The 23,477-nt window shown below is 37.6% G+C and overlaps 1 protein-coding gene across 1 annotated transcript in view; it reads left to right on the top strand.

Moving 5' to 3' along the window:
- Positions 1-23,477, top strand: part of Nlg2 (Neuroligin 2) — a 1,033,488-nt gene that overhangs the window by 1,005,583 nt on the left and 4,428 nt on the right. Inside the window, exon 8 of the mRNA XM_083118258.1 lies at positions 21,858-21,988. Within this exon, the coding sequence (XP_082974384.1) occupies positions 21,858-21,988 (131 nt within the window). The remainder of the gene's footprint in view (positions 1-21,857; positions 21,989-23,477) is intronic.

Raw genomic sequence — 23,477 nt, forward strand, 5'->3', positions numbered from 1 at the left:
AGATTGATTACTTTTGCAACCTCAAAGAATTTAATTGTGAAAAGTACCACTTTTAAACATAAAGATATCCATAAATATACCTGGTCTTCTCCAGATGGTAAAACTCATAATCAGATAGATCATATTCTCATTGATAAGAGAAGGCATACTAGTATAATTGACGTTCGTACACATAGAGGTGCTGACTGTGCTAGTGACCATTATTTAGTAATTGCTAAATTAAGAGAAAGACTCTCAGTGATAAATCATAAGCAACAAAATCTAAAAGTTCTAAAATTTGATACAGGAAAGTTTACTGATGAAAGAATTAAGAAAGATTACCAAATTAAACTGTCAAATAGATTTGATGTTTTGCAGGATTTAAATGATGATGAAAATATAAATGAAACAGACGTAAATAAGAATTGGGAGCACATACGTAATGCAATAGAATCAGCAGCTAAAGAAAGTATAGGATACCATAAACCGAGAAAAAGTAAACCATGGTTTGATAATGAATGTCATAATCTAATAGAAATAAGAAATCAGGCTAGACTTAGGTGGTTAAATAACTCTGATGATACAAATCTAAACAATTATAATAGAATAAAGCGAGAAGTTAACCGCACGTTTAGAAGTAAAAAAAGAGATTACTTGAAAAGCAAAATTAACGAAATTGAAACAAACAGCAAAAATAAAAATATCAGAGATTTATATAAAGGTGTAAATGAATTTAGAAAGGGGTGGCAACCTAAAGTAAACTTGATAAAAGATAAAGACGGTGATTTTCTAGCTGACCCAAGTGATATTCTAAATAGATGGAAGAACTACTTTAATGACCTTTTAAATGTCCATGTAGGAGATAAATCAGAAGTGAATGAAGTACACACAGCAGAACCTTTAGTTCCAGAACCCAACTTGACTGAAGTTAAAGATGCTATTAAAAGGCTAAAGAATAGCAAAGCACCTGGCATTGATTTAATACCAGCTGAGTTAATTAAATATGGTGGAAATTCATTAATGTATCAAATTCATAAATTAATCTGTTTAATATGGAATAAAGAAGAAATCCCTCAGCAGTGGAAAGAATCCATAATTGTTCCTGTGTTTAAAAAAGGTGATAAAATGAACTGCAATAATTACCGTGGAATTTCTCTACTCTCAACAACATATAAAATATTATCTAACATTCTTTTAACAAGACTAACCCCATATGCTAATGAAATTATAGGTGATTATCAATGTGGATTTAAACGTAACAGATCAACTACAGATCAAATTTTTCACATCAGACAGACACTTGAAAAAAAGTGGGAATATAATCAAAATGTCCATCAGCTATTCATTGATTTCAAAAAAGCATATGATTCAGTCAAAAGAGATAAACTATATAATATATTAGTTGAGTTTGGAATACCTAAGAAGCTTGTTAGTATGATAAAAGTATGCACCAGTGAAACAGAAAGTAAAATTCGTGTGGGTATTAATATGTCTGACAAATTTACAATTCATGATGGGTTAAAACAAGGAGATGCATTATCTCCATTGCTCTTTAATTTTGCCTTAGAATATGCTGTTAGGAAGGTAAAAGAAACTAAAGAAGGACTAAAATTAAATGGTGTGACTCAGTTGTTAGCATATGCAGATGATGTAGACTTACTTGGGGATGATGTGAATACAATTAAGAATAATGCTAAAATATTTTTCAAAACTGCTAAAGAGATAGGTTTGGAAGTTAACAAAGAGAAAACTAAATATATGCTTACAGGCCGAAACCAAGTGTTAGGTAATAATCAAAATCTAATTATTGATAACAACTCGTTTGAACCAGTTTCCAAATTCAAATACCTAGGAGTAATATTAACAAATGAAAATTATATTAAAGAGGAAATAAAAAGTAGGCTTAATTCAGGAAATGCATGTTACTTCTCTCTTCATAAACTTTTGTCTTCTCGTTTAATATCTAAGAAACTGAAAGTTAAAATATACAAAACAGTAATTTTGCCTGTAGTATTATATGGGTGTGTAACTTGGTCCCTTACATTGAAAGAGGAACATAAATTGAGAGTATTTGAAAATAAGATCCTTAGGAAAATATTTGGACCTAAAAGGGATGAGGAGACAGGTGAGTGGAGAAGGTTACATAATTTAGAACTACATAATTTGTATTCATGTCCAGATATTATTAGAATAATTAAATCAAGAAGACTTAGGTGGGCAGGCCATATGGCACGAATGGGAGAGGAACGAGGAGTTTACAGGATTCTTGTTGGGAAACCTGATGGTAAGAGACCTGTAGGAAGGCCAAGACGAAGATGGAGGGACAACGTTGAGATGGACCTAAGGGAAATCGGTAGGGATGGAAAAGAGTATATAGAACTTGCTCAAAATAGGGAAAGATGGAAGGCCTGTGTTGCTGCAGCCATGAACCTTCGGGTTTAAGAAGGCTAGAGAGTTAGTTAGTTAGAGAGTTAGTCATATTGTGTTTTGTTTGTTAAATAAATATTAAACATTTATCATCGTATTATATCACGACTACGTCAGTAAATATTCAGAAATCTTATCTGTCCGAATAATCATGTGACTCACCGTACATGTCAAATATCAACAACAATAAATTTTATTGGACTTACAGCTTACATGTGGCTGTTTACGCCCAGTAACATGTCAAATACTTGCAAATCTCGTTGCAAGGTTGATATCTACAGGTTTGTTTCCAGATACGTTGCGGTACTTTGTGCTGATAGCAGAAGTATCCGAGGTTCACGTTGTTACATTATTGCTAAAACACGTACAACCACAGTAGCAATCTAATGATGAATCAGTAACGAATATACTGCCCTGTTCGGAGTTGCAAACTATTACGTGTGTATTCGGTGCATAGATAAACACAGTCGTCGGAGAGCTTGTATAACTACTACTTACAGGTATATCCTTGTATTTTCAACCATTTTTGGCACTTGCCTCATAATGCCCTGAATATGCATTATGCATGTGTTGCTTTACCTTTGAAATTTTGAGTTCTTTCATGTCTATTTTGTCATCTGTTCAGTGTGTCACAGACAACTAGTATCAGAAGGACGAAGTGGATAGACTAAATTGTAGATGCCAAGTTGGTAACTAGATTTGCAAATATTTGACATGTAAGCGGAGACAAAATTCGATATGACCACTTCCACTTGAATTACATTTTCTTTCTACGATTTTTCGTATCGTTTGTTTACTTCTGTTAAGTTACAGAACGTGTTTTCTCGTTTTGTTTTACGGTACATAATGTGTCTGAATGTAGCTATGTCATTTTTCACAAAATATGTGTGTTCCTGGCAACCCTGGAACGCATCGCTTGACGACGGGATATGACGTCACAAATGCAATCAAATGTTGTGTGTGGTTGCCAGCATTCAGGCGGCAAAAGGGACTTTTTTGAACGACTGTAGCGCCGAAAGATGCACCAACAAGAAAAAATGTTACTGAGAAAGTTGTTTTTTTTGACGTCCCCTATACGTTTCCGTGGTCCGTGGATGCCATTAAAATAACACCCTGTATATATATATTCAATGGATGTTACATATTTTAAAAGGTAAGACATTATATTTATAGGTTTCTTTCTTTTAGCTTATTTTACAGAAAATAAATTTCAGTTTATATTTTGCAGGCATAAGTCAATTATATTCAGGTTAGTTACTTCATTTCATTTGAGCGCTGATTCGTGGAACGCAAAAAAATTTCCAAATAACAATTACGTAATACACCAACACCACAGAACGTCTTAATGTCATACTTGTTACAGACCAGTAACAACTTTTCTCGTAAAATACAGTAAAATCAGAAAAGTTACCGCCTAATCATTATGATCTTGGTCGTTACATCTTAATGTTAATGAGAAATATAATCTAAACGTATTGTTAAAATTGGTGAAGCGAATGTCAATCTATTTCTTAGCTGGTTATTACACCTTCATGTTAGAATAATATCCTCACACAAGAGCTGAAGAACGCTGAAGAATTATTCATCAGCAGTAATTCCAACTAATGCACCATGCTTGTTGAGTCCTGTTCCTTCCTTTCCAAAATAAGGAAAACTGAAGAAAACAAATATAGTGTGAAGGGGAACAATTGGAAGAAATTTACTGCTGAGTTTCCAACCTTCATTTGGAACCTAAGCATTGAGCTTGACAACTACGCTTTGATATATTTTTCTGTTTCTTTCTTTCTTCTTCGTTCCATGCTTGTGTTTCATTACGTTGGACGCAGATTTAACATCATTATCTATGAAGAGATCTAAATATGCGGAAGAATCTCCCGAAGGAAAATTAAACAAGTATTTTCTTTCCCTCTTCCTCCAGAGACTGTCTCGAACTTGATTCGCTGCAGCGTTCCTTGAAAGACGGATTACGACCATTAGTTTCTGCTATCAAGTCGTGGCGCAGCGTCTTCTGTACCTCTGTAATTGCCTAAAGTTTCAATTATTCAGGGAAGCAAAACCGCATGGTGAGGAGCAGATGTTTCCATGTTTCTCTTCGCAATGGATCTTCTCTGTCTCTCTCCCTACCATACACCCTCGTTCTTCTCTTTACTTTTATTCCGTTTCTATTCTAGTTTTATTTTTTATTACTTTTCTCTCTCTTTCTCTACTTTTATTTGTCTTTATTTCTCTCTATCACTCGTTTACAATTTATTTCTCTCTGTCTTGATCTTCTTTCTTTTCTCATTCAACTTTCTTCTTGTCTTAATCATTATGTTTACTCGTCTTCTGATTTACGCTCTTTTAATTTTTCTATCTTCCTACTTTATTCATTCTCTTTCACCACTGTTTTTCTCTCTGTTCACTGTTTTCCCCTGTTATTCACTTTTTTTGTTTCTTTCGACCCTCTCTCTCTCTCTCGTTTATTCTGCATTTAATTATTGTTTCTTACAGAGGCCTCCCAGATGGCGCAGTGGTAGCGTCGTCGCCTTGTAATCAAGGGGCTCGGGTACGATACCCGGTGGAGGCACATAGTGTTTCGGATCCCACTTTAAACTGTAGGTCCAGTCCCGATTAGCCTTACTGTGCATAAAGTGGACTTAAAACACCAACTCAATCAATCCGTCTCTCTTACAGACTTTTTCTCACTGATTTTCTAACCTTTACATCTATTCCAATCTCTCCTTTTCTCCCATTCTATGTCAAATCAAATCAAAGAACGTGTATTTTCCCCTTCTCTTCAATTGTTCTCATTCTCTCTTAATCCCTCTTTCTCTTCCTCAAGCTTTCCGTCTCCGGTGACACTTCCACCTTTGGTCTTTACTATATCGTTACAATGTTTAAACTGACGATATTATACTAAGCAGTTATAAGTGAACTGAAATCAATTTTCTGGAAATCGTTGTTACAAGCACGAATTATCGTCCCTAAAGAAGAATGCTACAGAATATTCAAATATATTGCGGTAAAAGATGTCTATATGTGAAAAATTATCTCATTACTTAAATTTCGTGTGTCACAGTGTTTTTGTAATAAATAGATTGTTTTAAAAACTTACTGATATAGGGAGTTACATTTCATTGCTTCCTGCATCTGTGTTCAGGTAATTTCTTTCAATTGTGTATATCAGGGGATCTAAATGTACCATTTACCATGGACTCTTTAAAATTCCATTTACTGCTGTGGCTCTCAAGATTTGCTTCAATATTTGAAGTCTTAAATGCGTCATATACAGGGTGATTCAAAAAGATGTTAACACTATATGGGAAATAGAAAATTTTCTTAAAGGAGGAAACTGTGCTGCAAAGAATTTATTCGAGTTATACAGTTTATTTAGTGGGTGACAGTCTATTTGATCAATAGATGAGTAATTCAATCAAAGAAGTAACCGTAGAACGTGTGTAGTACATATCCCATGTAGTGTTAACATTTTTTTAATCACTCTGTATTTTATTTAAGTTGCTAATCTTGTATTACATTTGATTACATTGCTTCATTGTAATTGTAATAAGAATAACAGTAATACTAAATATGACTTAAAAGCATTGCACACGTCTCGTTATATCAGATTCAAGAGCTGAAACTTGTGTTTTCTGACTTTAAAGAAGAAAAGAGATGATGTATGTTGTTACCTATCAATATTTCAGAGTCGTCTTCGATAGTTCTCAAAAGTCTCCTTGTAGTCCTTCACTGGACTGTAGGAACGACGTGTATTTATTTATGTGTCTGTGCGTAGTATTCCTGTAATATTCAAAGCGGTTACCGACGCCGTGTTTACTTCTCATTCTATGCACAGCCCTGAGAGGTGACGACATGAATGCGCAATGCGCCGACAGAAAAACTGGTTGCTTCTCGTTTAGTGAGCCTAGAAATTTGGAAGAAAGTTTTCCTTGAAGATCTTTTTGACTTTCTACGAGAGGAAGCCAGTAAATAGGTCACAAACTGATGTAGGATATCTGAAAACTAACAGTGAGTTGTATCTAAAGGTGTCATTAAGCGGCACCTCAATCCAGCTTGATGGTATTCAGTTAGCAGTTGCTAAATATAACAGACGTACTCATGGCAGCTCAGTTTGAAATTGGAGTCTGTACTCGAGGATTGCATGTGGAGATGGTACGGGTGGAGGAGATGATTCGAGCTGACAGGCGAGTGACGATAGACAGCATAGCTACCGGAATAGGATGTTCTCATGATTTAGCCTACAGCATAATGCATGATCGTTTGAATTTCCGAAAAGTGTGCGCACGATGGTGGCAAACGTTTCGCCGGTGATGATGTTGAACGTGAGGTGCGACTGTGACTGGGACAGCAGCCCAAAATTATTATGCAGTATGTTTTGAGGGACTTATGCAGATGGGATAAGTGTATCAATGTTGGTGGAGATTATGTTGAAAAATACAAACTGTTATGAAGTCAGCAACTCGCTAAGTATCTTTTTAAATAAACGTTTGTGACCTACTTAACTTACTGACTTACCTATGTAGAAATGTAACTTTCATAATAGTAGATTTTATAATCAGAAGCTTTGTACTCTAAAACAGTATGTAATATTACTAAAAACAATAAAAATATTGTCACGTTTTTATCTCTAGCAAGCCGTGGAGGATAATTTTAAATCAATTTATTTCATAATTGACAGTCTATTCTTGCGACAAATATAACAGCTCGTAACATATCTTTAAGCCTTCGTGCTTCTCCTGTGAGGTCGTGGTGACCCTTTTGGGGCCCGTGGACATGTTAAGAAACGCTGGTGTGAAGTATTTAGAAGAGAAGTATCAATTTAGAAATGAATATTTCTCACAACATCGAGACGAGCAATAATAACTTTTTTGTCCTTTCCGTTTCTTAATCCTTAAGAAGCAAGAAATATAACAAAGTTTGAATCACTAGATTTTCAATTTCACTTCTGACGCAATCTCTGCTTCAAAAGTTTCTGGAAAGAACATGAGAGAACAAGGCAGAGTAAGGAAAAAAGAACTGCAAAGAACTGCAAAGAAACCTGCAAGTGTTTCAATTTTGAAACTCCCGAAAGTCGGGGTACACTCTTATGTATGAAAGGAGATTGTCTGATTTAAGACGTGTCACGCTTGGATATAAATTTCGAGCTAGGCCAATCGATTTCATCTCGTCTTGTAAGTCGTAACATTTCCTGCTCAAGGTTCCGGAGTCAGCCGTCCAAAAAGTCGTTGGCGCTAGTGAAAAAATGGCTGTATCGGACGTTTCGTCCTGGAGAAGCGAACACTGCCGAGAAAGTCTTGAAAGTTTCAAGACCTCTATGCTTCCTCTTGACGTAATCAACAGTAGGCAAGGTTCGACGTAAATACAATTCCGTTAATCGCTCTGTCAAGAGATGGAAACATGTCTAAATGATTATATTGTACGTCTTTGTGACCAAGATTACAAGTAATACTTTTTTGTTTTTAAGAGAATTCTGTAATACTTGAGGAAAAGACAGAGATTTTAATTTCTTTCAATTCAGGGGGCATAATTATAACATCAACTTGTATTCAATCAGCAATGATAAAAGTATTAGATTCTGTAAAGTCACTTCAATGATACAGATTTTTAATATAGCTGATGTTCTTTTTTATACACTATTTGCAAAAGATATATTATTCCAGTTCGTTTAAGTTTTATTTCTGTTCATTCTTACTGAAAGTGAGAAATCTAAAAATAATAACTACAAAGCGTGCATATCAGTGTAATACACATTATTACTAAATTCGTTAATCTGCACGGTTAGTACTTTTTCATCACAACAAGGTTAATCACAACTATGCAATGTATCATCAAAGTACATTACCATTATGACACACATATACAAACACAAACAACACATGTGCATGTGTATGTAGGGTGAGAATTACAATTTTATCAGACTTAGTAATCTTAATAATTTTGTAGGTGTTTGGCAATAGCTTCTCAAAAATCAATTTGGTAATAGATTTTCATTAATTTAAACCTCGCATGCAGTCAGTATCTTTTTTACCTACATATCATACGTACTTATAATTGGACGTTAATTGCTTAAATATAATTTCGATATCGAATGGAACTCAAATCAGTACCATTCTCAGTAAAATTCTACAAACAAACTGTAATAAAATTGGACTTCGACTTACTTAAATCAATCGACCAGACGATATGAATGAGACTGTTCCTGTAGGTTTGATTGTTTGTCGGTTTGTTGATGGTACTATGGCGCATAGACTTGATCTATTTTATTGCAAAGTTTTTTGCATCGACTCATTTATTGAAAGCAAAAACATGTTTGAAAGTGTTGCAACCTAATAACAAAAGCATTTAGGCACGTAAAGTGATGGCATCAGCAGTCCGTATCCAAGACGCCATTAACAAATGGCTGCTAGCTTACAAATACGCATATAGGAGTATACGGAGGGGGAAAAAATATCCATAACACGCTGTGAATCTGAGAAAACCATTTGGACCTAAAAGGGATGAGCAGACAAGTGAGTGGAGACGATTACATAATTTAGAACTGCATAAATTTTATTCATGTCAAGAAATTATTAGAATAAATAAATTAAGACGACTTAGGTGGGCAGGCCATGTGGCACGAATAGGAGAGGAAAGAAGAGTTTACAGGATTTTGTTGGGAAGATGGTAAGAGACCTGTAGGAAGGACAATATGAAGATGCGGGATAACGTTGAGGTATTCCTAATGGAAATCGGTAGGGATGGAAAAGATTGGATTGATCTTGCCCAGTATATGGTCACATGGAATTCTTGTGTTGGTGCAGCCATAAACCTTTGGGTTTAAGAAGGCTAGAGAGTTAGTTAGAGTTAGTTAGTTAGTTAACACGCTCCAAGTGGTCACTAAACCAGTGAAGTATGTGTTAACAGACATAAATAGATATCGAACCATGTAAAAGAGCACATTTAGTATGATAGTTCGGAATTAAACAATCAGAATTTGGACCTTAGTCAATTGTTACAAATCGCTACATGAACTCATCGCGAACTGACGAAGTAAGTCAAAGGAAAGAAGCAAAAAGAAAAGAAAGGACGGACGATAGAAAGATCACGTCACTTCCTGTTTTTTTGCCTATCACCCGGGGAGGACAAAAATGAAATGAGTCGAACTTCCGGAAGTAGACGAGACGTATTGCCGAACAGGGACGTCCATTCTTCTTCCTCTTCTTCCTTCTTCGCGAAGAAGAAGAAGAAGAAATTGCGGACGCCACCGGAGCAACCAAAAGCAGATGGGGAATATTTTATCCGGCTTTCAACTTCTTTCTAACAAACGAACCAAGGACAATAAATGTGACAGGTTAATTTAGATTTAGCGAAGGAACAGAAATCCAGCTTCTGGTTGCGAGTCCATGAGGGGGGGAGGGGGGCTATATCTCTTCCTAAACTGAATCTTCTCCCGCGGCAAGATAAAGAAACAAAGGGATGCTGTTGGACATACGGTATGTGGAAAGTGGCTCTTCATTCTGATCTCGGCTGGGTGTGACACGGGCTATATATATTCCGTTTCTTCCCCATCTCGGTTCCTTGAGATCAAGGGGTGGTATAGGGTTGGGTTTGATGGAAAACTGTCACTCCTTGTTTCTACAGGCGATATATATAATGGTCTGCGTTCATTGTAATGCTTACTGTGCCGGTTTTTCAAATGTTTCTCTTGCTGTGCCTATTATTCTCTTGTTCAGTAAAAACAGTAAAACTTAATATAGCCTGTTATTTGTAAGGTATAATACGTTTTCCTCTTCTGAAGACTTTGCCTTATGGGTGCAGCTAACCCTCTCATTGTTATTCAGGATGAAAGTTTGATAAGAGAAACGTGTGTCAGGAAGGTCTTGATGTGTGTGTGTGAAGATTCACAATAGCTTCGAGACAATGTGTTGTGAGAATGCACAGAGACAATAAATTTTGAGAATCAGACGTGAGGTATGTTGTGGAAATACCCTGGAATTAGGGTCTGAGAAAATATTCCAAGACGATATATTGTACAAATACACTGAGTTGTCGTTCTGAGATAATACGCCGAGTTGTTCTGAGAAAAGACACTGAGTTGCCATTCTGAGAAAATACGCCGAGTTGGCATTCTAAGAAAATACGCCGAGTTGCCATTCTGAGAAAATGCCGAGTTGCCGTTCTAGAAAATACGCCGAGTTGTCATTCTAGAAAATACGCCGAGTTACCATTCTGAGAAAATACGCCGAGTTGCCATTCTAGAAAATACGCCGTGTTACCATTCTGAGAAAATACGCCGAGTTGCCATTCTAGAAAATACGCCGTGTTACCATTCTGAGAAAATACGCCGAGTTGCCATTATGATTTGATTTATTTTATTTAGCTTTTCTGCCACTTTTGGCTAATCGCGAAGACGAGAATGAGTAATCATGTGATGGAATTGGGGAAAGGACACTGTCCAAGAACACCCATGCCCAGACCGGGATTCGAACCCGCGATCCCTGGCGTCGTAGTGCACTAGTCTAACTACTCCGCCACAGAGGGCAGCAGTTGCCATTGTGAGAAAATGGCACATTGCCATTATCAGAATTACCGCGAAAATACGCTGAGTTGACATAAAGAGAAATACGTCAAGTTGACAGTATGACAAAATACGAAGTTAGCACTGATTGATTGATTGAATCGAGAATTATGGGTGCGTCAGTACTTAGATTATCTTGCACTTGTCACATTACACGGTGCCCAGCCCCTTACCGTAACTAAAATAAACGCGTGTCGGAGGACTAAAATATTCTTACCCGGGTTAAAAGCTGAGGCTGTAAAGGGTCCCTTAGCTCCTTAGCTCCTTAGCACATAAGGACAAAACCCAGGATAACACATACACAACCCTACAGAGGATTATACTGGCCGTAGGTTCAGACGCCAGAGCCTCGTTAGTCTGCAAAATGTAGTCCAGGGTGTACTACGTGGAAGTGAGGTTGGCATTTGGGCGTACTACGTGGAAGGGTGACCCCTTACACCGAAAGTTGGCAGTCAGGAATTATGTCGAGATGACATGTATAAAAATCTTGAAAACTATTCATTGCCTATGTTAAGTGAATTCAAATTCGAAATATCGCCCAAAACTTAGACAAGACACTATCGTCACTGGAGATATTCATTCGTGAAACTCGTGAAAACATTTCGAATAGTTCGCCGCACCAGGATGAGTTTCTCTGAAGGCGGAAGTTCGCAGATTTTCTCTACAACGCCATCCCTCAAAGCAACGAGTCAACAAGCGGTTCGTTACTCTGATAGAGGATTGCGATTGGCTAGCAGATCACGTGGGCTTTGAATGTAGTCTCTGGAGCATGAAAGTTCGTTTGGGAGTCAACATCCATAAATGAGAGGGGATTTTTCCCCCTCAATCGGAGAAAAGATGGAAAGCGGAACTCGGGCCACCGCTTCGATTTGTCTGTTGCGTTATTTGCGGGAGAGATTCTCCACGTTTATGCGAAATGGGTTTACTTGGAAACTTGAAAAGGAACTGGCGATGGAGCAAATCTACCATTTCTACCGCCGAGGGGGTTCTACCATTTTCATAGTTGCCAACTGCAGTGTGTTACTAAAGATTCTTTTTCAGTATATAGTTTTAGTACGTACACAGCACGTGTGGAGATTACCAGGGCTTCCACACAGGCTACAGCTTTTGCCTTGGGTGCAACACTTTTGGGCTCTATCCAAAATGTGTTTTATCCCAGAGCCGTGAGCAGTTGCTCCAACTTCTGAAAATCATTGACCGGGCTCTACTCTAAGTTTTGTTCCTCATTTTGATACAAAAAAAAATTATGTCATAACTTACATAAGTCACTTTCATAATATCGATAAGACCTCGGATGGTATAAATAATATTGAATACTTAAAATATCGAATTGGAGCTTTAACACAGTGATTTATAAATGATATTGTACAATAATTACTTAGTAATGAAATCGTTAGAAGGCAGCAGTGCGATCAAATTTCTACTTACGTAACCTTTTGTTTTGTTAAACTTTCTGACTTGGCTTTATTTGTATAAATAAAATAGAACGTTGACTCGCTATTGGATTAATAATAGCTAAATTACTTCAGTCCCACAGACTCATCAGTTGGCGTCACTGATTAAAGTAGAAGCAGACTCTTCTCTAGAATACCATATCCCAGTCTGACTATGCCAACATCAGTGGTGGAGTGGTTAGCACAATGCGCTACGGCACCGGGAGCCCAGGGTTCGAATCCGGGACTGGGCATGAGAGTTCTTTTTCATTATACCTTCACCAATTTAGTCTTATCATCATACATATTTGATATTAGACAAAACTGATAGAGAAGCGAAGTAAAATAAACGAAATGAATCAATCGCTCCAGTTAAGCACGTCTTGCGGACCTCCCAGATGGCGCAGTGGTAGCGTCGTCGCCTTGTAATCAAGGGATCCTGGGTTCGATTCCCTTTGGAGGCACAAAGTGGTTCGGAGCCCACTTCAAACTGTAGGTCCAGTCCCGATTAGCCTTACCGTGCCTAAAGGTAAGGGCCTCCCCGACGGCGCAGCGGTAGCGTCGTCGCCTTGTAATCAAGGGGTCCCGGGTTCGATACCCGGTGGAGGCACAAGTGGTTCGGATCCCACTTTAAACTGTAGGTCCAGTCCCGATTAGCCTTACTGTGCATAAAGTGGACTTAAACAACAAATCAATCAATCATAAAGTGGACTTAAAACACCAAATCAATCATTCAATTAAGCACGTCTTGCGGTGTTGTTAAGCATACGTTACCCAGTGAATGGCGCTTCGTAAGCCTTGATCCTTTAAAATCAGTTGCGCCGAAGAGCTTTGATGGTGTTTTTAAATATCTTTTGGGAGGATCAGTTTTCAAGGATCGAACATATGGACTCTCCATATAGGAACAAACTGTAGTCGGAACCATATCTAGAACATTTCAGTGGCCGTTATTGAATTTCTGTTCATGATAACGCGACACTAGAAAGCAATTCTTCGGTAGGTAATGTTTTATTCTAGAACGGTCTTAAGTGGTTGGTGGAATTCTAGGGTAGAAGAGAGCATAAATCTCTAGATTTTCGGTAAAGCATTTTTTGTCTCCAAGTTAACACATTTTGGATGAAAATTGCAACTTTCCACACCGGTTAGTACCACTGCTTCCCCTCTCCGTTGGTGATGTACCGCTTTAGGATGAGTTATTCTTATGTGTTTCGCCCATCGGCTTATCTGCTGGAGAAATGGCGGCGGTATTTTGGCCAGAAAAAAAAAGTTTTGCGGGGCGAGCCAAAGATAGACGGGGTCGGCCATTTCCTTGTTGTGAAAGTGCAGCCATTACATGTTATCGCCACTCAGAAAAGAAGCAAAAGGGGGGGGGGGGTCAGCCCCCTTTGCAGAACAGCCCCCTGATTCCCAGTGGCATTTCGATGCAATGTCCCTAACAGGGACTCCCCGAAGAAGAGGGAAAAGAAGGCCTCTAAGATGAATGGTGGGTATTCGAAGCAATGGCCAGTACCAAACCTTTCCGCTTACCATTTTTTAAACCTGGTATTGCCTTACGGGTGAGTCGTTGCATAAATCTCGACCATCCGGGTAACGAAATAAGAAAAAAGAAGAAGGGAGGATAACTTAAAACCAGTTTCTCTTCCAACGGTCTCGAGGACCTCTTGTAAAAGGCTCCTTTAATCGCACGAAGAAAGAGACCATAAGAAGTCTTGGTAGAAGATTGTTTTGATTAATGGCTGGCATCGCCTCTTTTCGTTATTATGGAAAAGTTTACCTCCGGCCCTGCAGTGGCTGACTCCATTATACCCTAAGAATAATTCTTCTCGTGAATCATGAGAATTGGTCCGTTTTCCGAACCTTTATCTCTAGCAGATGGGCAATCGCATAGTCGGTCCTCTCCGCTTGCATTATTGTTAGAGCTCAATGCTCCCTTTCTACTTCGATTCTTTTTGAACAAGAGGATCTGCCCCATTAGCTTATGGTTCATATCTCGGAGAGAAGTCTAGACTCAGACCATTCTAAGTATGTTGTGGCTTATTTATAGTGCCGGCAAAGATACGGCAGTGAAATACAATTCTTAGGGGGTTGGGTCAGGAGAGAGTGTCCTTCACCCGCCTAGTAAACTTTAGTTCAGTCCATAATTCATCGTAGTGGAAAAGTGCCTGACTCTTTTGCCCATAGCTTAACGAAGTGTCGAAAATTCTTTACGGCATGGACCAAACAATAACTAAGTTCACGGAAAGAGACATAGTGTTCCCAGAAAAAAACTTTTTTCCTCCGACGAAACAACGTGCAGTGCAATAGATGAGAGCTCACTATTTATTATATATATTTCCAAATGAACAGAGCAGTCTCCCAAGAAACTTCAAATTATTTTCGATAGAACACTATGAGAAAATGGTAAATTTCTCGTATCGGACAAACGGCTGAAATTTGCTAGTTCATTTAATTTGAATATTCGTACTTACGTATTCTGCATTGAGAAACATTGCTGAAGCTGGCATTTCGCTTATTTCACAGAAATAAGCTCTATTTGCGACATATCGAGTAAGTTTTCTTCGTTTCTTTTTGCCTTCGGTAACACGCAAAATGGCGGTCACAGTTTCACTACCGTACTCGGAATGCAGTGTTTCCACCTAACTGCACCCAAAAATACCTACGTAGCCCCACAAACCATTGACGCATAGCCCCACGAACTATTCATACATAGCCCCACGAACCATTTCCGGTAAAGTTAGGTTAGGTAGGGTTACGTTTAGGTTTCAATAGTTAAAAATTGGTTTAGAAAAAAATATGCGTAGCCCCACACACCATTCTCGCATAGCCCCACGCACCATTGACACATAGCCCCACAAATCATTGGCGGAAACGTACTTTCTATAGTTACAAAAACACGTGTTTGGAAACACTAACCGGGATTACGTCATCACACACAGGCTACATCCACCTGGAAGTAAATGGATGCAAGAGCTTTCGTGCATCGGTCACACATTTATATCGAAAAATAGAAGATTTACCGGCAAAATTCAATGAACGATGCCAGAAAACACTTCCCCGAACTTCCACAAGTATAAAGAAACTGCATTCGGTAAGCAATTTCTCCTGTAAATTTGAAGAAATCCGTTTGTCCGATACGAGAAATGTACCGAAAAAAAATATCCACTAACAAGGAACAATATCTACGCAAAATTTCTAATTCTACTCAATACCTAAATGTAGTGTACATTAAAAGATAGATTCATACTCCTGTACACTGTAGTTTATACCTACATATAAATATACTAATATGTAATCCTCATATGTATACTGTATAAGTTCTTGGATCAATAAAAAAGTGGTAAGCACAACACTCTACGACACCAAGAGTCCTAAGTTCGAATCACGGCCTGAACATGGGTGTTTTTTGTGAATGTCCCTTCATTAATTTCATCATATCATCACTCATCCTCATCGTCGCGATTAGCCAAAAGTGGAAGAAAAGCGGCGCTAAATAACAAAAATCGAAATCATAAATCATCTTCATCGTTGCTGAAGTTGCTTTGTAAGTCCACTTTATGCACAGAAATGTTAAATAGGACTCGCCTTACTGTTTAAAGAGGGATTCGAACCACTAGAGGAAAAATTCTAAATATGGGCCTCCCACGTTATTCTGTCATTTTCGGAGGAAAAAATAATATATCAAGCACCTGCATTTAAAATGCATATCTATGAAATATATACTTAAATGTAATAGCATGCTTAAGTATAAAAGGTCTCCATTTTTTTTTAAAAAAAAGCCATTTCCAAATAATTGTAAAATGATGTATTTCAAAATTGTGGTCTATATATGGGCTACTAGTGGCAATATCACAAAAAAAAACTGTCATTTATCGCTAAAACATTATAAAATTCATATTTATGAATAATCTGTTGTTTTGAAAATCACGCGGAATTGGAAAAATCGAAATTAAGAAAAACATCCAAAAAAATTGTTGAAAATGTGATCTCAGCATTATACCTCATGTCATAGCCCATATTTAGACCATCACGCTATTTGTCTTCTTCAATTTATTTTCGCTCTCTGTGGTACATATTTCACAAACAAATCATGGAATTATAAAAGCCCACATTTGTTTTATTTACCGCTAATATCATAGCCTATACAAAGGAGATCAGAATTCAGAAAACGCTGAGTTAAAACATACCTGAAAAAAGTTTTCGGAGGTCGCAATTCTATAACAGTGTCCAAGGTCGAAACTAACCACCACAATCTCTTGCGAATTGGCGCCACAACCTTTGTCCTTGACAGATAACCAGTTCCAATAGCCTCTGCCAGGCTGCAGCACTCGGCAGAGCTGAGAACTCCAAAACCAATATTTAAACCTTCGCCCATATTTAGACCTTCTCCTCTATGGGTCTCTACCGGGCATCGAATCCGGAGTCCTTTGATTACACGTTACAACTACGTCGCCGATTAGGTCCATTCATCCTCATCGTAGCGATCAATCTTCAGAGATAGAAGGGAAATAAAATTACCAAAGTAGAAATTTGAAATATACCAATGTTGCCACGGTAACTTACTGAATCTGAATATTTATACATTTGTTTTATTTGTTTTGTCCCCATTATTTCAAGCATAATAATTTGTATTTTTTGCTGTGAATATTTTTTACTTCTCTAGGTTAATTAAAAATTGAAAGAACATACACAGTGAAACGTCCACGCCTTACACAGGAATGAAACCTAGAACCTCTGGCGTCGTGATGCCATTTGCAGACCATTCCTGCAAAGAGGCTGGACCATAACACATATGTACAGTCTCGGACACTTCTGGGTTGTAATGAATACATTTTTTTTCAATGTATGTCCGTGACAAATGTGAGACATATCGTGCATGTATTAATGGATGTAATTGAATATTGAATTGAAATAAATGACTAATACTCGCGCTCTTTACCAATCCAACAAGACAATAAACTACAATAATGTACAGGGTGTTTCATAAATGACTTCACAACTTTGTAATTATATATAAAATTATTCTTACGCCTGAGAGCGCTGGTTTTGGTGTCATTTTGTAGCAAAATACATCAAGTTTTGACTCACGTAGTAGCTTAGTTCCGAATCACACCACCGCTAGTGCTAGCGACAGTTATACCAAAATGGCTTCCTTCACTGGTTTCCAGTGAGCGTTTGAAGAGCTTGCAAATTCACTTCCAGCAAGATGACGCAATTTATACTTCTGCGGATTTATCAAGGATAAATTTTTCAGACCACCCCTACCTGCTACACTCGCTGATCTCAGAGCAAGAATCTACGCTGCAGTTGAGGAAGTTACGCCTGACATGCTGCAGCGGGTTTGGCAAGAAATCGACTTCAGATAGGATGTCTGTCAAATTAGCAATGAAAGTCACATTGAACCTTACTGACTTATAGGGTAAAACTCGATGTATTTTGCTACAAAATGACACCAAAACCAGCTCTGGAAGTTGTGTGAATAAATGTATATATCATTTCAAAGTTGTAAAGTCCTTTATGAAACATCCTGTATACCATGTTGAGTATAAGAAACTTAAGCGTAGCTGTATTGCAGCACTTGAGAAAGAAACAAGCCCAACTCCCACAAGCGTGAAGAAACACCACCCAAGTGCACTATCCAATAAGCTAATTTCTTCTAACAAATTTAGCGGGGAAGCTGCCATATTAGTAATACTCAATATGAATCAAGATAATCTAGGCACATCTTTATATCACCTATTAACTAACAGTCTACTACTACCTAAGTCCTCATAAGTAACATTGACAATAATAGCCAGGGGCGTAGTTAGCACGACGGCCCTTATTCGTTATAGGTTTTCTGTGACCGGCTTACGCTACTCATTCGTAACTTCTGAATTTCCTCAGGGTGGTGGCTGGCAGCCGGTCCCATACACAGGCTTAAATCTCAGGAGAAAGGTTGATACATTTCCCCCCAAGAGACTCGAACCTGCGCCCGTCCCGTAGCCGGAGCCTAAAGCATGACGCCTTGGTAGGTAACATTAGCTAAAAAAAATATTCCAGAAGAACACATACCATGGGCTACCATCAAGGATAAGCCACATCTATTCCTCACACTCTAAAAGTTATAACTTAATTCCCATCAAAACGACAGAAGCAAATCCACCTGTCGAAGATAAACAAGACTAATTATTAGGCACATCCAGAAAGTAAGTTTCCCTGGGGTTGTGCACAAAAAGGAAACAATATTGCATTCAATGATTTATTTCCACAGATACAGCACTTGTCCAGTTAATAGTCAACATACGTAATTCCCGCCGGAATTGAGGCACTTGTCAAGGGTGGGACCAACTTCTGTATACCTGCGTCGTTGAAGTCCGCCGCCTGGGCGCCGAACCACTGTGTGACAGCCGTCTCTGAACCTCTTCGACGTTGTGAAAACATGAGGCGTTTGGTAACAATGTCGTGCAACAACGGTCGAGAAATCTGCGGGAAATGGCTGCTGAGTTCCGTGATCGTGACGCGACGATCCTCCAACATGCGCTGCTGCACCTGCTCCAAAAGCTCTTCCATAACGGCCGATGGCCGCCCACTGCGCTCGTCGTCATGCACATTTTGCAGAACTTCAGTAAATGTCTTGCACCAACGACGCACCATCTGCTTGCTCATGACGTCTGGTCCACACACCTGGCACAGCTGACGATGAATTTCGATCGGCTGTATGTTTCGTGCGTTCAAGAACTTGATCACCGAACGAACCTCGCACGTGGCGGGAAATGGAATAAGAGCCGCCATGTTACATAGTTGCCGCGACGCAACTGAGGACTTTCGGGAAGCGTCTTCTAGGACATTCACTAGCCAGGGCATGTGCCTCTCACGCATGCGCATCGGTTTCAATACGCATGACCTGCCACCTGTGGGCGAGTGAGAAACTTACTTTCTGGATGCGCCTAATATTATTCAAATGTTCATCACTCGAATCCTAAATAAGAAAATTGTACATATTAATAGCTACTATCTGAATCAAGGTGGATTGGTTTAAATCAGATTGATTTAAATCGTGATTTAAATAAAGATTTAAACCAGGTGATTTTTTAAAATAAATCATTGATTTCAATCACTTTAAATATATAATTTATAGAACAATGTACATAAGGAATTCGTAGATATCAGAATCATTTTGGTGAAAGTACATTAATCTCGTAATCATTTAATAGTGTTCATTAGGCTCTAAGGAAAATAAAGGAAACAAAATATATGTACTGATGGGGTGATGCTTAGTATGAAAAGATATGTAATCGTATGTAAACTGTAAACACACTTAAATTTCTCTTGATTTAAAATTAAATAATTTTTATAGGCAAAAAGCAAACATTTTTTGTTGAAAAATAAAAAAAATCCTAATCATGTTAAAACGTAAATTGTGCCATTATCACTAAACTGTAAACAAATATGGAAGCTGATATTTTGCAAACTATCATTTTTAAAAAAAGCGAAATTCAGCTACAAGGACTAAAATATATTTTAAGTTTAAATTTTAGAGTACATTGAAAATGTTTTACTTTAACTGGAAGAAAAGTTACTGAAATTTTGTATTATAGTTTCATTAACACACTCAACGAACATTTCCATAGTATCAGAAATTGAAATATGTATATTTTCACATATTTCTTTTATTTGTTTTAATCAAACTGTTCAAATATTTTACAGAACCTTTACTATTAAAAAACCGTTCTACAAATAAAAACATATCTATATGTATGGTGCCAAAAACCATGCAAGCAATTTTAAGTGTTTTTTTTTAATTCAAAAGATCGATTTAAATAGAAAAATCATAAAAATGACATTTTAAATAAAAAATCACGATTTTTATCCATCCTGATCTCAACACAAAGAATAATGCACAGAATACCCTGAGCTTTAACAAAAAAACCGCGAATATCATAGAACCACTTACCGGAACCTCTATCTGCGCCCCAGGCAAGAAGTGAACCAAAAATAATTGCATCCTAACTAAACTTGAACTTATGTTATTCCAAACTTATGCGTAATATGAATTGCATTCCTAATATATACAATCTTGTATATTAGAAATTTTCATTCGTAATATAATGTTGTATATTAGAAAATTGTATTTGTACACATATATACAACTTTATAGTATATTAGGACTACTCAGTGCTGAAATAATTTTCTTGTTGCAGAAATATTGCAACTGGTCAAGTAAATCAAGAAAAGGAACTCTTCAATAAGTGCACCGATCTTGATATTACTGCACGTTTCACTTTAATATATACTTATCTTGCATGAGAGATGGTGGATGGTTACAACGTATTACAATTGCTTGGCAAAGTTTAAATTTGTAGAAAGTTTCGTAACACAATAGTGCATGTAGCTATTTATTTAACACTGCCCTTCCATCTGTTGTATAAAAGGAATTTCATTGTGTTTTAAATACCGTATATCTCATCTCAATCGTCACAGATTTTATGCCAATATTTGTTTTGCAAAAATGTGGTGTAAGGCCATTATATGAAGCTTTCTTCTTTTAACAATTATGTCGGTATTACCGGTACTTAATAATAATTTATTACTAGGTCAACTGTCTTTGATGCAAGAGTGGGATGCACGGAATACTAGTCAATATACGTTAAAATTGAATAGTCCAAATCGATGCAAATCCTTTCTTTGTGACTTTTCCCGGTCTGAAACAAAGTTAATTAGTTAACACATTAGTTGTTATTCATTTGTGCATTATACACTTGCGAAAATTTACTACAGTGTAGCGAAGTGCAGACTTATGAAATTTAAGCTAATTTAAGAAGATTACTCACCTCTATCAATGGTTTCCGATGCGACGATTACGTGATGATAGGTTAAAAACTATTTTTGGGACTGAAAAAACAGGGTGCGACGACCCGTGGCTACTATTGCGCGGTGAAATACGTTATGTCAGAATAGATGTAGTAGGCAAAGAAAGTTAAACTTTTTATGTTTTATGCATAATGCAAAAATATTTCCGAGAAACTATACTGATTGCGGGCCCAACTGGTGGCTGACCTACGTTTTGCTACATAGCTCCATCTGTCCACCAATCGGCTTCGGGGGTGTGTGGCTGGATAAGTGTCAACAACCTCAGGAGCGAAAGGAAAACTGTAGGGGTTTACATTGCTCTCCCGTTGCACCGTTGCCAATCCTACGCCTATTTTTGTAACTTGTTTTTATCCGGTAACTGCGCTGATTAACTCTCTCTCTCTCTCTCTCCGCCGTTTCATAGTACGTTTTGGCAACATGTTGTGTATTAGACGCTCATTTGTTTTGTCCTGCCAGCAAGTTTCGATACCTTGTGACACGAAAATGCCCGATGTCGGCCGAAGATAATTCAACTGATCGCTGATTCGTTGTTTCACAGCCAGACAGATGCAAATGTTAAAAACCCTTTCGGCACGCTCGTGAATGAAATTAATTTGCTGAACTCTTTCTTTCAGGAACCCAAATTCTCAGACGAAAAACGCGCAGGAGACGGAAACTGAGAACTCATCAGGCCAAGCATCGGAGCATCAGTTCGGAGCTTTCTGGGACACCTACGACCCAATCAACCAGCTGTATATGGAACTCGGTAAGCATCGAAGCTTGGCTGGTAGGCTTGAGCAGACTTACTTACTTGGGGGTATCTTGAGGAGAGTTTAATTTCCTAACTGGAAAATATTACCGTAACTTCATATTCCTTTCTCGCAGAAACTATTAGGCATATGAAGATGAAATTTTAAAATTATAGTCTGAATAGTCGCTAGGACATTGTGATGATATTTGTATTATTTAAGTAATGAAAGTTTCGATTGCTATTGCAATCTTCTTGTTATATACGAGTACAAATTTAAATAAGCAAATAAGCCTTGCGAGTTGTAGAAGGATGGATGCATTAGCAATCAAGGCTATGCTCGGGAGAGGGATAAGTGTGGACCGATTAGCTATTTGCGGTTCATAAGTGAAATCATCGTCTTTACTACTTGCATTCTGATGTTTATAGTAAACAATCACATTGTTTTGGGAAAGCGGGACGGGGTGGGGTGGCGAGGCATCGCAAATTAAACTAAATTCCTTCTTTTTTTAACACGGATATTATTTCCATTATTTTTATGGTATTTTCTACATATTTTACTTTGGGAGAACATGTTAGGAGGTGCCTAGTCACCCCTGGCAACCCCGAGCACACACTTATATTTGTAAGTTTACATTGGCCTATGCGGCAAGGGTGCGCCTCCCCTGAGATTTCTGGAAAGAGTAAATGTAATTGGAATGGTGAAATTATATTTTATAACGAAAAATATGGTTTTCTGTGGCCGTAAGTTACAGCAACTATTATTATTATTAGTAGTAGTAGTATTATTATTATCGTTATTATTATTATTATTTAACAGTACCCTTCGGCATGTAAAAACATGGATTAGAGGTACCATGAAGGACAGTAGATTAAGTGGTTTCTGACTCTCATTGATATCTTTACGCTGTGAAAAAAAAACTGTTCAACAGCAAAGTGATAGGGTAGTTGCTTATTGATAAGAAGAAAGGCAAATCCTGTTTCTATCTAAATATTAGACTCGAGTATGAACTTGTATAAAACGCCAAAGTATTTTCAATCCAATTTGAATTTTATGATTTGTAAAGTAATAGTAGTAGTAATAACTAATAATAATAGTAATAATGATGATAATAATAATAACAACAATGCATTTAATAATAATAATAATAATAATAATAAACATTTATATGACTCTGAGAAAAATCCTGCGGGCACCCTTGCTGTCCGTGAAGATATTGGTTGCAGTCATAACCATCCTTTGACCTGGATTCCTTTTGAGAAGGAAGTCAGGCGTTTGAAGACATTAAAATATAACACTGGCTACCAAAGAGTTAAGCCGTAATCGACTATCCCCTTGCGAAATTAATGGTCACGCCACTATGTGCAAGCACCTTTAGACCAGACATTCTCTGCCCAATTGGATCTCCTATACTATGTATTAATAAAGTTCACCTATGTACGAGTGTAAAAGTATTGAACATTCCAAGCATTTTTAAAATATAATCCTTTACAAAATAGATTTACG

Source organism: Lepisma saccharinum, chromosome 3 (assembly GCF_977018435.1).
Source record: "Lepisma saccharinum chromosome 3, izLepSacc3.1, whole genome shotgun sequence".
In the NCBI taxonomy this organism is placed as follows: domain Eukaryota; kingdom Metazoa; phylum Arthropoda; class Insecta; order Zygentoma; family Lepismatidae; genus Lepisma; species Lepisma saccharinum.